Source organism: Aspergillus bombycis, assembly GCF_001792695.1.
Source record: "Aspergillus bombycis strain NRRL26010 chromosome Unknown contig00104, whole genome shotgun sequence".
Taxonomy (NCBI): Eukaryota; Fungi; Ascomycota; class Eurotiomycetes; order Eurotiales; family Aspergillaceae; genus Aspergillus; species Aspergillus bombycis.
Window position 1 is genome coordinate 53876 of NW_019170106.1, and position 14840 is coordinate 68715.

At 49.6% G+C, this 14840-nt stretch overlaps 4 protein-coding genes across 4 annotated transcripts; 3 read left to right on the forward strand and 1 right to left on the reverse strand.

Moving 5' to 3' along the window:
* Nucleotides 1–540: 540 nt before the first annotated feature.
* ABOM_009473 (putative C6 transcription factor) lies at nt 541–2757 on the forward strand (the record flags this gene model as incomplete). Its single annotated transcript, XM_022536601.1, has 4 exons — nt 541–655; nt 768–900; nt 965–2049; nt 2111–2757. 4 exons carry the CDS (start codon nt 541–543, stop codon nt 2755–2757), a joined length of 1980 nt encoding a protein of 659 aa, XP_022385476.1.
* A 1206-nt stretch (nt 2758–3963) lies between these two features.
* Nucleotides 3964–4836, forward strand: ABOM_009474 (uncharacterized protein; the record flags this gene model as incomplete). Its single annotated transcript, XM_022536602.1, has 3 exons — nt 3964–4049; nt 4323–4432; nt 4553–4836. The coding sequence occupies 3 exons, from the start codon at nt 3964–3966 to the stop codon at nt 4834–4836; spliced, it is 480 nt and encodes a 159-aa protein (XP_022385479.1).
* Nucleotides 4837–5466: 630 nt separating this feature from the next.
* On the reverse strand, nt 5467–7902 carry ABOM_009475 (ChAPs family protein; the record flags this gene model as incomplete). The annotated part of the gene is made up of 7 exons (XM_022536603.1): nt 5467–5634; nt 5689–6063; nt 6112–7043; nt 7096–7376; nt 7434–7558; nt 7652–7781; nt 7880–7902. 7 exons carry the CDS (start codon nt 7900–7902, stop codon nt 5467–5469), a joined length of 2034 nt encoding a protein of 677 aa, XP_022385478.1.
* Nucleotides 7903–8298: 396 nt separating this feature from the next.
* On the forward strand, nt 8299–14610 carry hir3 (putative transcriptional corepressor of histone genes (Hir3); the record flags this gene model as incomplete). The annotated part of the gene is made up of 5 exons (XM_022536604.1): nt 8299–11882; nt 11909–12628; nt 12681–12903; nt 12968–13123; nt 13180–14610. The coding sequence occupies 5 exons, from the start codon at nt 8299–8301 to the stop codon at nt 14608–14610; spliced, it is 6114 nt and encodes a 2037-aa protein (XP_022385481.1).
* Nucleotides 14611–14840: the final 230 nt, after the last annotated feature.

The following is a 14840-nucleotide window of genomic DNA, read 5'->3' on the forward strand; positions in this document are numbered from 1 at the left end:
GGAGTTACCCCAGATTTAGCTGCCCCATACGGAAACTCTGGATGGATGCTTGGCTAGAAAAACTGTAGAGCTACTAGTATACTACCGATTCGAGTCGCATCTCAGCTGGAAGTCAATAGAGGTCTCGGAGAACTTGTTGATGGAATATGTCCAGAAGAAGATTGTCATTTCTGATAAGAATGAGAAGCAATGGGAGATCAAGCGCCCCCGCGCGCACACTTTGGAGCGGGGTATTAATCCTACCTCGCTTTCTCCCACGGGAAAATAGTCACACCACTTTTCCTCCTTTTCTTATCTTCAGGGGAATTTGTCTTTGCACATTACGGAGTATTTTGCTTCCAATTTCTAGATGTATCTCGTTGGACATCCAATTGAATCATGAATATACGATTAGCGACAATTTCACCATACAATAGTTAGCACAATCGCTCCTTTCCCGCCGATCTCAGTCGCGTCGCATGCCGACTGCATAATGCCGGAGCATCCCCGACCAGTCTTGTTCACTCTTAGTCACAACTACCCATTTGCCATTTACCAGCTATGAAGCGCTCGTCCTCTGATGCGGGCCTGGTGTCGCCCCGACGAGAAGATCGCCATCCCTCCACTGTCCCCGACGGACGACCTCTACCACCGAAGATCTCCAAAGCCCGCGCCTGTGAGTTGTTCCCCGTTGAACCACCGAAAAGATGATCTATAATGAGGCAAAGCGAAAAAGTCGCTTGAGGCCCAGGGAGAGGGGATTCATACTAAAACACAATGGATTTCAGGTGCGGAGTGCAAACGTCATAAGATACGCTGCGAGTTCAAATTGGGGGAAACGAGCTGCAATAAGTGCATACGCAGCGGCATAAAATGCGTCGTCAATGACTTCTCGCAAAAGTTTGTTGACGATGATGGCATGTGAGTAGTCTTCTACGCCTACAAGCGATATAGCGCTGAGTTATTGTTCTTATCTTTGCGTCAGATGGAAATCCCAGGCTGCAGCCAGTATCCAACAGCTTCAGGCAGCTGTTTCGCATCTCCTTCGCCATGATGGGTTACCTGAGCTTTCATCGTATCCAACAGGCGATACGCAAAATGGCCCAAGTCCAGTCGCGTCCCATCATGAGCATGGACCCTCGCTCGATGGATCGCAGTCGATCTCTAATCACACGAGTCAACACGGCCCGGGTGTCGTTATGGATGTAACTCGGGAGCCTTCTCAAGAGCCAGACCTACAAGACCGAGAATTGGTGCCGGCACCGATGCGTAGTCTTTACGAAGTCACTAAGCTGCGTAATTTACGGAGCAACCTCATCGAACAACCTAAATTAACCTTGCTAGAGGAAGATTTCATCTCACGGGGAGTGCTCTCTATTCATGAGGCTGAAGAACTGTTTGCATATTTTAGCCGGACCATGAACCAGCTCCTTTGGGGAGGGATCATCTTGGTGCACCGGGACCTCACGTCAGTGCGACGAGCATCGACTTTGTTGTCTGCGGCAGTCCTCACTGTTGCTGCACTTCATATCCCCAATCGTACTGAAACTCTAAACCGATGCTATCATGCATATGTATCTCTTGTATCCAGCATGTCCCTGACGCGGGCTCACACGTTAGATGATGTTCGTGGCCTCTGCGTCGGAGCATTTTGGCTATCAGAATTGAGCTGGAAGCTCTCTGGACATGCTGTTCGTATTGCCACGGAGCTTGGTCTGCACCAGAGCTATCAAAAAATGACCCGGGGCCATAGTGATCAGTACGAGCGCGCGCAGCTCTGGTATCTACTCTATGTCTGCGACCATCATTTCAGTATTGCGTATGGCCGACCTCCGGTCATACATGAAGATACAGCCATCAAGAACTACGAAACCTTCCTGCAGTCTCCCATGGTTGTACCTGGTGATATCCGACTGCTGGCACAGGTGGCTTTGTTCATGATCCTGACAGAGGCTTATCGCATGTTTGGAAGCGACACCGAGCAGGCTTTGACAGAGGAAGACTTCGGCCAATTACGAGTCTACAATGTGGCGGTTGATCAATGGCGGCTTCTTTGGCAGCCGCGATCAGGTAAGTTATGTCAAACCCCCACCATCAAGGCGCCAATATCTGACCACCACTTGTACTTCAGCCGATAGCCCTTACGTGCGGACGTACCCGTCGAAGGGGGTTGTGCTGCACTATCATTTTGCCAAATTCCAGTTAAACTCACTCTCCCTTCGTGCCCTGTCGCCGTCCAACACACCTGTTTTCTCCATGGACCGCAAAGAGTCCGCTAATATCGCTATTTCGTCCGCCATGGCCTGTCTAAATATGGTGCTCGAGGAGCCGGACATTCGAGACGCCATCGTGGGCGTTCCCATCTTTACGCATACGATGGTCACTTTTTCAGCAGTGTTCCTTCTGAAGGTCGCGGTCAACTGGAACTCGGCCTATCTGAGCCTGGATGGACGTGAGGTGCGGCGGTTAGTGGAACGCGTCATCGAGCTGTTGAACTGTGTTTCTGCGGGAGAAAGGCATCTGACGAGGCATATTGCGCGTGGCTTGGGGAAGATGCTGGATCGCTTTGATTCCTGGGAGACCGCGTGGCAAGGTGGACCGCCAGTTGGAGGACCGGCGGATCGAAGTAGCAGTGAGGTCCCAGGCGGTGCGAATGCCATGGCACAAGGATTTCCCCCGCCAGATCTGATCTATGACATGGTGGGCACATACGGATTTGGACTGGATGAAAATTTGCTAGACCCAAGCATGGCCAACTTTGAGTTTTTGGCGCATTGATAGAGTAGTTTGTAGATAGTTGATACCCTGGGTAGAGGGAGACGTACATAGCTATATACTAATGTATCTGGATATACTCTTGCTAGGCGTGATTCTCGTTAGCTAATGGTATTATGCTTCGCTAGGACTGGGATAGTCTGTGTTTATTTGTTGATGCGCGCGAATCATCCGGGGGAATTCATAAATAGTAGCACTTTCATCCGTGCACCAGACACTGAGCCCGAATGGGACTAGTTCCGGAGGTGCCATGTTTGGGGTTAGTCTATTTTGAGCATGAGAAGAAATTCAATTCCTGACATCATGGTTGCTATCGCGGCTAATGCGACAATATTGCCACGGGCTGGTTACTCTGAACACACTCAGTGCCTGTAATACTAGAACTAGTAGTATGTCGCCGACCAACCGTTCCGTTCATCTGGGGTGGTGGACATGGGCATGGTTACAGTATCACATTACCAAACATTCCTGACCTTGATATTGATCTGTCATCTTGCCGTCACTTTTGCAACAGACTCACTCCGTCTTACTCCAGATCCTCTTGGTCTTGACTTCGCTAACAAAGCCTGGGGGGTCCCTGGGACTGCAGGGGTCCGTTGAGATGTCGACTCCGCCACAGGAGCAAGGTCCAATCCTGTTTCCAACACCAGATCAGTGCAAGCATCGTCACAAGGGGTCATCCGTTATGTGCACATCAGCGACATCCTAAAGCGACGGCCTCCGATAATCTCCCATGCGACAAATGCGGGAGCTCTCTCGCTCAGGTTCACTTTAACTCTGCTGGGCCTTTTGCCCAGGTCCAGGTCGCTGCTGACCGGAAGCTTTGGCTGTTTCCCCCCCCCCTCCTTCTCGCCCTCCTTTCCTCCAATCGCTGAAGTAACAGGCCTACTGCTCACCCATTCCGTCCCATTCCCCCCCTTCCCTCGCCGACTGAGGCTTTAATCTCCCTCCTGCTGCCGTGGGTAGTACTTGACTCCCCCATCTGCTCTGTCTTTTATTTCGCCCTCTCCCTCCCTCTCCCTCCATTTTCCTTTCTCTCCCTCTCTCCTACCTATCATCCTCCCTTTCTTGCTCCCTTCTTTCCTCTCTATTCTCACGGCGCATCAGCCGTGTTCTCAAGATAGACACGCGCCATTGACTAGGCTCTTATCACAAATTCACATTTCATCTCTTCTATCCATTCCCAATCTACTTAGCTCCTAATACATCATGTCCACCCGTAAGAGAAAGCAAGAAGCCGAGGAAGAGGAAGAGCTCCAGGCGCTCCCTAGCGACGAGAGCGAAGAGGAAGAAGAGTAAGTTGTATTGCGGTTCTATCCCTTCATCTATGCGTATCGGCGCATCTATCCACGCACATTCTCCTCACCATCCTTGTCATCCTGTCGTCATTCACGTCTTTGTCGCCTTTGGTGCGCCTGATGGATATCCATCATCTCGTCTGTTTTGGGTTTCTGTTCGTCGTACTGTCTGGCTTGGCGCATTAATCCTGTTGCCTGGGATGCATTGTGTCTATCGTGTCTACCCCTGCATTGGGAGAGAACGTGTCGACTAACGTTGGTGATGAGCAGGTATGAGGACTCGGAAGTAGGCGAGAGCGAAGGAGAAGAAGAAGGAAGTGAAGAGGAGATTCCTTCCGATGAAGAAGAGGAAGAGGAAGAAGAACCCGCTGAAGAGCAAGGTAAGCGCTTGTCTATTCTCTATCTCTCTCAATTACTCTGCCTCCTTCCGATCTTCACCTCTTCCTACGCCTAGATACACTATTCTCCAGGAAACACAAGCTGACATGCAGAACCTTTAGGCCCCCCTGCTACCAAGAAACGCAAGACAGCAGCAGCTCCGGCTGAAGACGAAGAAGGTGAGGAAGAAGTAAAAGCAAACGGCAAAGAGGCCGGTGAAAACGGAGTCGGAGAGGACGACGAAGAGGAAGAGGAAGAGGAAGAAGAAGAGGAAGAAGAAGAAGAAGAAGCGCCCGAGGAGACAGCTAAAACCAGTGGCCCTGCTGCCTCTGCAGCCAAGGCCAAGGGTAACACTGTTCCGAAGGAACCTGAAGTCGACACTGGAGTCGAAGAGGAGAACGAGTGAATGTCCCATGACCTGGGGAGCTGTAATCTTTACGTCAAATAATTTGGTTCCGGCTGTAATTGGACTCAGGGTACTGTTTTAGCTAGCTTATATTTGTTCAAGGAATCGGTCGGTCAATTTGGCTGTCCTTTTATCATAAGATGCGCCCTTTAATATCTCTGCTAGAATGGAATAAATGGCCCGACAACTTAACCTCCGAGGGTTCCAGATGTGCTCAATTGGACTTGCTCCACTCGAGAACTAGGAGAGATAGAACAAAGTCCCCAATCTCCACGAGTTTCTTTCGTCGCATGTGGCGATGATTCAGGATAACCCATTTATTTAATGCTAGGAGGCGAATAGCCAGATGGGAGACTTAAAATGCACCAGAAAAGAAAAGTCATACAGCATAAATTGGTTCTATGGGAATTAGTTGTTGAAACAGGGTGTCCGAAGGAAGGAAAATGAATGATAAAATAAAGACACAGAAGAAAAGGGGAAAGGGGGCCACAGAAGAGGGAAGGTATCAGAATAATAAATAACCATTCCGCCAACGATGCCTTGCCTGTATACGTAAATATAATTCCGCTGCTAAAGACTTCATTGCTGGTGGGTAGCTATCTCCCAACCACTGAGATTTACGGGTCACATTTAACCATCGCTGCCGCTGCTACGGAAGGTGGCGCACAGTTGACAATATTGATGAGTGAGGTCAAGTACGGGCTGTGGCAGATTGGTCGCCTGGACAATGCTGCGCACCTTGACAGCACCTTCGTCCTCGATGAGTTTGCGGATAAGATAGAGTAGTTCAGGAGAGAACTTGTGTTTGGTTAGTTGATGCCTTCGGCGGAGTGTTATTGGAAGCAAACATACCTCTGAGTACCAGCGGTACTGCCAGGCAATAAGCCTAATCAATGCACCAAGCATCCCTCTCGTATCGTGCTTACTCTCGTACAACTTCAGAATGCCTCGCATGGCCTTGGGAGAGAACCGGATGGCCATGCAGTGTTGGTAGGCCTCGATCGCCTCGTCGAAATGATGCAGTCGCTCTGCTAATTCGCCCAGGATTTCCCATTCTGTTGCAGACTTCTTGTATTCAATGGCCTGCTGGCGGTACTGGGCCATCTCCGTGCGCCAGATGGTGTAAATTCGAAGATCCTCATAGAGAACCATGAAGAGGTTGTCGAGCCACCTCTCACAGAGACGCTTGTTGCGGAACTGTGCGTATGACGAATGCGACGGGTCGGGCTGTGGCGATTAATATAAGATTACATGCTGCCGATACGTGTAACTTACTTCTTCCTTGCCAGACTTCACGACCTCGGAGGCCATTGTTTGTTCAGGCTTCTCGATAGAGTCTCCAGCTTGCTCCTCTTTGTTTTCGCTAGGGGTGGCTTCCGGGTTCTCATCTTCTTCCTCAGCATTGGTGCCATTTTGTTGTTCTTCGTTATCATTGGTCGCTATAGAACTGCTGCGCCGTATAGACTTGGAAGCTGAATGGTGTCTTTCGACCCGATACTCCTCTTCCATAACAAACACTTCACTACGAATCTTCAGAAGCTGATCCCAACCAATAGCGGCAGCAATCTTGGTTAACAGGTTATATGCTTTCAGGAATGTCCCCTGGTATGCGGCAGCGTGCAGTCTTCGTAGAGAAGGATGGACATAATCGTGTGGGTCCCCCTGCTTTGGCTGGCCCTCATCAATCTCATCCAACATGCTCTCTGCGAGGATAGGAAGCATGATGCGTGACGGTTGGGGCATGCGAGGGGTATCTTTATCCTGGTACGTAAACATAGGGCATGAATTCAATGTAAGGAGTGCGAGATCCCATTGTTCCATGTTCACATACACTTCGGCCAGTCGTGCCCAAGTGCTGAACTCACTAGGCGCAGCAGTCACGGCCCGCTTCGCGCATTCCAAAGCCATTTCCCCCTCTCCCTTACTCTGACAGAAGGCTGCCTGGCAGTCGAGCAATGCATAGTCCATGGGGACGTCCTGCAGTGAGTCGTACATCAACCGTACTGCCTGCACTTCCTCATCTGCCATTATGAGAACCCGGGCTAGCAGGGAAGAGACCTCAACATCCCGTATGCGGAGCTTTTCTAGAAGATTTATGCCAGATGTGTAGCGTCCCGTTGTCCAAATGTATTTCAAAAGGCCCGAAGTAAGATGATTGCTGACGGTGTTGGGAACTTGTGTCTCAGGATCGGAGCTCAGCTGCCTACCTATTATTGCATTGTTAGTATAAGTGCGCATCGAAATTATCGTGCGCCATACCCAAGAAGAAGAGCCGTTCCGCAGCATCCATGAACTTGTGCTCCATCTCTGTATTTGTGACTGGGTTGAATCGACGTACTCCGACGATCTTTCGAACCGAATCTCCGCTACCATCGTCCGCATAGGTATAGGCTCGCAAGACTCCGCACAGAAATGTCTCTAGCCACAGAGCTTCAGTTGCAACACGTTTGTCCCCGCGCTCGTCGATGCAGTAGCTCTCGAGACTACCGGGAATTTTGACTTCGACACGCATGTCAAGGTGGGAGAAGGCATTGTAGCAACTGTAAATCTGTTAACCCCTCTAACTGTATGGAATTTTCCTTTGCAAGTGCCCTGACCAGTATATCCCTGAAACCACCTTGTGCGTCTTATCGAGGGGGGAGAAGGTTAGCGTATTTACATAGGCGGCCAAGCTAGCGGACGAAGAAGCATCAATGCCAGTGACATGGTGATAGACTCCGGTCTGTGATAATCGTCTTCCGTTAATAATTGTCATCATTCAACCTCCGAGGAAGCCGTTCCTTGAATGAGCGACCGGAGGCTCCCAGAAACGCACCTGACGGGTCGAGTTGGTCTTGGGTTGTTTGACCAAATACACCAGGTCGGGCGGACCTAATTCGCGCAAGTTCTGTAGTGATTCGGTACGTGCATCGACAGCGGCGAAGAGGTCTTCCTCTTCGTAGAGTCTAACAGCGATTTCAAGGGTCAGCGCAGAAGTTAATGGTGGCCCGAGTGCAGTTGATAACAGGTCTCAGGAACACGTAAAGCGAGGGGAAGTGCATACTCGGGGACAGCTGGCGCAACCATGGCGCATGGAAAAGCGCAAGCCGAACTTAAATCAAGAGGAAAAGCAGAAAGCACCAAGTACTACAACGGACTCATCAATCGTGCTCGAAGGACAGATGGCACAGGAACTAACAAGTCGTCGTCACCTCAGTTGATCAGTGCCTGGTGGACGGGCTGGGTCCTCAGGCACCGCTCTATTCCCCTTTTGGTAATCCAATGTCGGAACGCGTGAAATGCGTGTCCCCAGTCACGGGCTAGACCCGGACAGCTTGGATTCTGCTCTGCTTTACCATTTCCTTGCCACAGCTTAGTCTTATCAACTATAGGGACTAGCTTCCCTTTTCGGGAGATGCTGTCTGCCACGTCGAGATTGTTACCGATGTCTGGAACCTCCCTGCAGCCTGAGTAAACTGCAACATGGCAAGCTGGGCCGCATTGAACATCGAGCCCGCCGAGGCGGTAGAAGAAGAGGTTGATGACACTAAGGAAATCCAAATTGAGGAAGCTCTCAAGCTATACCAAAATGCTCTTAAGCTTCACTCACAGGGTCCCCTCTTTTACGCTCAAGCTGCGGAAGCATATGATGCTCTTCTCAGTTCGGAAATATTCAAGTACCCAGAATCTCTCTCCGACTACAAAAGAGCTGCAACCGAGCTTGAATTGGCTGAGACATCCGACTATGTTGGTAATGCAGACGGTGGTGAACCGCTAGCAGATTACGATATCAATGATTCCACATCCAGTACTTTGCTGCAGACCATCTATCTTGCGTATAAAAACCACGGGCAGTTCGTACTAGATTCTTTGCGCGCCATTATAGAGAATGCTGCCCAGGCGTCAGATGCCACTCAAGATCTCTCAGCTGAAATTGCTGAGCGTGCGAGCACTGCCCTGACGTCTTTCGCAGAAGCCCTGGAACGTGATGACACAGACCTTAACCTTTGGAGACAAAGCGCCAGGCTCTGCAGTACTCTACAAAGCTATCGCTTAGCCCGCTACTGCTTAGAAAGTGTCCTGGCAGATGATGAAAATCGCCTGGAGGTCCGAACAGAACAGCTAGGCTTGGAGGAAACTTTTGCAGAAGAACGTCTTCGGGAAACGTTGCTGTCGCTGCAAGATAGACTATCGGTTTGCCAAGTCCCGATTAAGAAACCCAAGAAAGCCCTTCTCAAATTTCTCAAGCGCCAAAGTGACCCCTACCCGTATCTGCCTGGATTACCCGACAACCTTCAAGATGTCCTTCCGTCGAAAAACCCCCTAGCTTTAAGCACAACACGACATGATCTAAAGCCTCTTTCACCGACATGGGCCGATCTTGGCAAGACCATCCTTCAAGCGTTAACGGATGAGGAGCAGGGCAACTTTGGTGGAGGCCCTGGTACTGCAGTCTGCGTTTCAATTCCAGCTCTTAGCCCCGAGCTGAAAGCTACGGCGACCAAAGAAACACAAGTTCAAGACCAGTCATTAAAGGCACAGGATGAAGAGGTTCAAAGCAACCAGAAGCAGCAAACCACCCACATATCTGAGGAAGATAACAACTTGGACGTTCAGCCATCTGTGAAGCATGAAGCGCTGGACTCAACTGCAGAACACGCTGATGACCACTCATCTATTGATCAACGGGCTGAAAAGCAACTTATAGAATCATTGGAGATCCAGACGTCACAATCTCCCGAGATAGCTAATCAACAGGAAACTCCAAATGTCGACGATCCTGACCCTAGATCATCGACCAATGGGGCACGAAAGCGATCTTCTGCGTCGGCCGTCGCTGAAGATCAGACAGAAAGCGTTCGATCCAAGAGCAGAAGAACCCGTCTACGGGAGTCACACACAGAGGCTTCATTACAAGCTGATGAAGTCTCGTTCGACCATAACAAATACTACGAAGACCGTCTAGAGGCTTTCATTAGAGCAGACGAATGGATGTTCGGTACGGTTGAACCTCTGTTGGCCAAGTTCGGGATTGAAGACCTAGGGTCAGTTGATGGGCTGAGGAAACAAATATCTCCTACTACCGATGGGAAAGACCTTCCAGATAGTGAAATCAATGGGAAGGCCGAGTACATACTGCCTCGAGATTTGAGACACATTATGAAAGGTTGGGACGAAGGGAAGTCTCAGGCGACACTCCAGTGTGATAATGTTGCGGCACTTCAGGACATTCAAGGGATGGGCAAGTCTGGGCTGGCTATCTTCCTAGAGCACTCCAGGAAATCCGCCCGGAAGCTAGGGATGAAGCAAGTTCTCTCCGGTACTGAGGAACTACTCATGCTCATGAATAGCATCAATGAAGGATGGTTCCACCTCCGTGAAGCCGCTTTGGAGTGGCTCAAATGCCTTCTTATGCCAGATTACGGGCGTATTTCTACAGAGGACGGCAGATCTGGCACTTCAAACTTCCCTAACATGAATTCTACATACACTTCATTGCAGTGGCCAGATGCACTGAAAGAGACAGTGGTGCAAATATTGATACAAGAGGATGAAAACATATACAAGGGAATGAGCGAACACGTTGAGAGTCTTGAACGCCGAATCCTTGGCGCTAGCGCTGACACATCGTTTGAATATACCACAAATCATTTTGCATATCTCGAGATGATTCAAGCCATATTTGAGCTCCATCTTGACATATACGCCTCCATTAACAACCCAAACAGTGAAATCGACCAAGGGATCAGACTACAGCAAAAAGATCGTCTAGCACGGTGGGGCTTACTAGCGCGTACTTCACTCACCCACTTCATGGATTACTCTTCATCCGGTAGTCATCAGGATAATATTGTCCTTCGCCATATCTGGGCATCCACATTCCATTCGAACATGACAACGGACGCCGAACGGGAACATGTGTTACTTTGTCTTCAGGAGCTGAAGCACTTGCTTAGTCGCTTGAAGGAACCAGTGATAAGCCTAGTGAACAACGCAATTATGCCGGAAATATCGATTGAGGCCGTTGACCAAGAGATTTCGAAGCTGGAGTCTATGGACTTTTTCATGAGAATCTTTAATACTGAATCAGAAGACCCTGTGGGACTCATCGAAACCATAGAACCTATTCTGGAACCTGCTTCGGTCCAGTTTGTTGAAGAAAACACTTCAGAGGAACAGGGACATTCTCTACCGACATCACAGCTCCACGAAATGGGCTCTTTCTTAGATCGAGGAGATGCTACGTTGAGGCTTTTCTTATGGAAGAGGCTACAAGACGCTTACAAGAAGATCGACTACACGCCGAAAGTTGTGTCGTGCTACCTGCGGAGTATTGAAACTATTGTGAGAGAACTTTGGAACCCTGCACATCTAGAAGAGCCTAGTGAGCACCGCCAAATCACTTTGCTCCGTTGGTTAAAATCTCTCGATGGAATATTGAATAAGACCGTAACAGCAGTTTTACAGGAGCCAGCCAAAGCATACGAATGTTTTGATATGGACCACGTCAAGTCATCGCTATCTGCAGTAACACTAGTATTAAAACTACTTCATAGTTTTGTGCTTTATGAAGACTCGGTTCGTGTGGGCCAGTTATCTAGCTCCGATGTACGCGGAGCGTTGGCAAAGTCATTGGAAAGCTTCAGAGATAAGCTGCGAGATATGCACGTCCGTTGTTGGATCCTTCATTATACCCTTTTGAGAGAAGCTATTGCACAGAACCCAGAGCTCTTCGAGACACCCCTCGAGGACCGTATTCTTTACTTGCGCTCTGTGCACAATGCCTTAGGCATCAGGAAGATGTGCAAACGTTCCCACAAGCAGTTTCTTAAGCTTGTCAAATCTGAGATTTTCTCTTTGGATGAGAAAGCGGACTACGAGTATGATATTTGTCAACTACTTTACGACATACACGGCATCAAATTGTCGCCGGTTGATGGTTATCTGGAGGACCATGGCTGTCCCTCGGAGAAACTGGATCGCTCAACAGCTATTTTGATGATTGACTTTGTCATGAAGCAGGCGAAGAAAATGAACATCAGGGATCTGTCAAAATCTGACTTGAAGTACACGATTGAGAAGATGCAACAAGCCATCGGCACCACCAATCTTCGCCTCCATTATCCTACAATAAGCGCATCCTGACAGCTTACTTAAAATCTCCATTAAACCCAACTGAGATCTTCCGTGCCGTTCGGGGAGTTGAAGATCTTGCGTTGCTCCCGGTGCCCACCGAGAGTGCGGTTATCGCGAAGAATGGATGGTACTTCCTGTTAGGACATGCTGCGCTGACCAAATTCCGCTCCCAGAAGCGTCTTAACCCCATTCCAACCACTGATCTTGACGAAGCTATTACGTGGTTTAGACAGGACCTGGAACACAACACTCAGAGATGGGAATCATGGTATCGACTTGCCCAGACTTACGATTCGAAGCTGGAGGAGGACATAACGTGGTCTGCGGACAAGATTAATAACAACCGGACAGAGTTGGTGACTTGGCAACGCTATGCAATCCATTGCTATGCTATGGCTGTTGCAACAGCAGCAAGAAACGCCGATCCTACGCCAGAGACTCGAGCACTTGTATCCGACCTTTACACTGACTTTGGAATCCGCTTGTACTCGTCTTCTCGAGAACCCTTATCCATGGCCGCTTTTAGCCTTTCCGATTTTACTCGACATTACAATAGTGAGGAAAACCAGCAGATGTATGAAGCGCTCCCCTTCAAGGAGATGAGGTTGTACTCCGTCTGGAACCTTGCCAGTTATCTCCTTAAGCGTGCCATTCCCGATAAGCCCAAGAGTTGGATGTATGTCTTTCCTTAGCTGCAACTGACAATGTGGCCACTAACTGTGACTTAGGACTCGTTACATGCTAAGTAAATGTCTCTGGAAGATGTTCAGCTGTGATGACTCCGTCCGGGGCACATCAGGGCATATTCACCTTGATGATCTCCTAGATTCTCTGCTCGATGCTATTGATGCACTGCCCCAGAAGAGGGATTCTCGGTCGGATCCTATCTTCGAACCTCACTATAAGCTCGTATCTATTATTCACAAACTCGTTCATAGAGGAGTAGTTACGGTACGCAACACCCCCCCGGCTTGGCTTTGACCATACGTGAGCGGCAATTAACTTTTCTTTCCAGCCGGCTGAAGGAAGCAAGACTCTCGTGGCCACTCCTTGGGCACGGAAGGTGCCACCTCCGGAGGAAGGTGCCCCTTGGAAGCCTTACATATTGGCTGTCATTCGAAACTTGAAGCATGCCGACAAGTCGAACTGGCATCATCGCATGGCTGCCAGGGTAAGTCTAAAAACCTGCACTATTACCTGCGGCGAACCAAGGCTTACCTGAATTAGGCTGCACATATCACTTATGATGATGACAAGGACGCTGCCGCAGCTGTAGGAGCTAAGGGTGAACTTACACAGCAGATATTCACAAAGACAATGACGATCCAGGTGTGGAGGCCTGAGAATGAGCGTCCCGGCAGACACTTCGTTTACACAACACGATACGTGTATTTCTTTGTGGCTCTACTAGAACAGCTGGATGATCGTGCAAGCCTTGACCAACTGCTTCGTCGAGTCAGGAAAAAGCAGGGCGATTTCATCAACCATGCCAAACTGTGGGAAGACCTCTGTCTAACCTATGCACGAGTGATACGAAAAGCCGGAAATATCAACGAAGGACATGACGAAAGCGTCTTCAAACCCATCGGATGGGATGAATTCGTCACAAACACAGCTCGACTAGAAGGCCTCTCCCAGTTAGCTCCAGAGAGCATAACACTCCTCGAACTTCTTCGCGATGCCGTCGAGCTGAAGAAGTTAAACAACAACCTCATGAAAGTCTCCTTGTTAGAAGACCTCATCGCCGACATCTACTCCCGCCTATACGAGGTCAACATACCCAACGTCATCGAACAGGCAAACGAAGAAAACAAAGAGAAAATGAAGGTAGACCACCTCCTCATGGCCAGTGATGGTGCCGCAGACACCCCTACGCCCCCAACTTCCGCACCTGCATCCGAAGCCCCGGCACCCCGTGGCCGCACAAAGGGCATCGCAAGACGGGACATCCAGAAACGGGCCGAGACAATTGTTCAACGCAAACTTGCGCCTCGCGCTCCTGTTGCCAAAGCACCGACCGCTGCAGAAAGTGAACCATCTCACGCTATCGGCGCAGTCACTTCCGCTCCCGAGCAAGCGAAGGATACAGATACGTCCGCTGCGGCGGCTGATGAGCTGGCCTCGGGGCAACAGAGTGATATACCCAATAGCTTGCATGACAGTGCCGATGATGAAAGCGAGCTGAGCGAGATAGACGATGAGAAATTGTCTAAGCTTGCGGCAGAGCGCAGCTTGTTGTTCCCTAATCTGCAGGATAGGGGATCTTTGGATCCGGAGGTGGAAATGTCGGCCCCAGCTAGTGCTGATGGGGACGGAGCTAACGAAACGCCCGGCGACGGGGAAGAAGACGTTGATAGGGAGGAAGATGCTGATCTTGGTGATGAAGGCGAGACCATGGTAGAGGAAGGAGAAGAGGGTGCTGAGGGCGATGAAGGCGAGATTGACGGAGAGGGTGAAGGCGAAGGCGAAGGTGAGGGAGAAGACGAAGAGGATAATGAAGCCGCTGGGGAAGAAGAGGCGCTGGGGGAAGGTGATGGCGAAGCTGACGGGACCGAAATCAACCAAATGGATGTCGACGAGGAAGGCGATCAACCCGCTGCTCCTGAGGCTGACCAGGAAAGCGACCATGTGTCTGATTCCGAGGCAATGGATATTTGAGACGCTCGAGCTCTAAAGCCTTTTTTCCATGACTTCACTGATATCCCAAAGTTAACTCCAACGGCTGCACGATTTCTATCATCTGCTTCTATTTTGCTATGGTAAATGGCGTTCAGGTGCGAGGAAGTATACGGTAAAGCTGGTATTTTAACATGTGTACCATAAACAAGAATTAATATTTATACATGAAATGTCGTAACACCAATCACAAGCCAAAGCATAACGCCCAT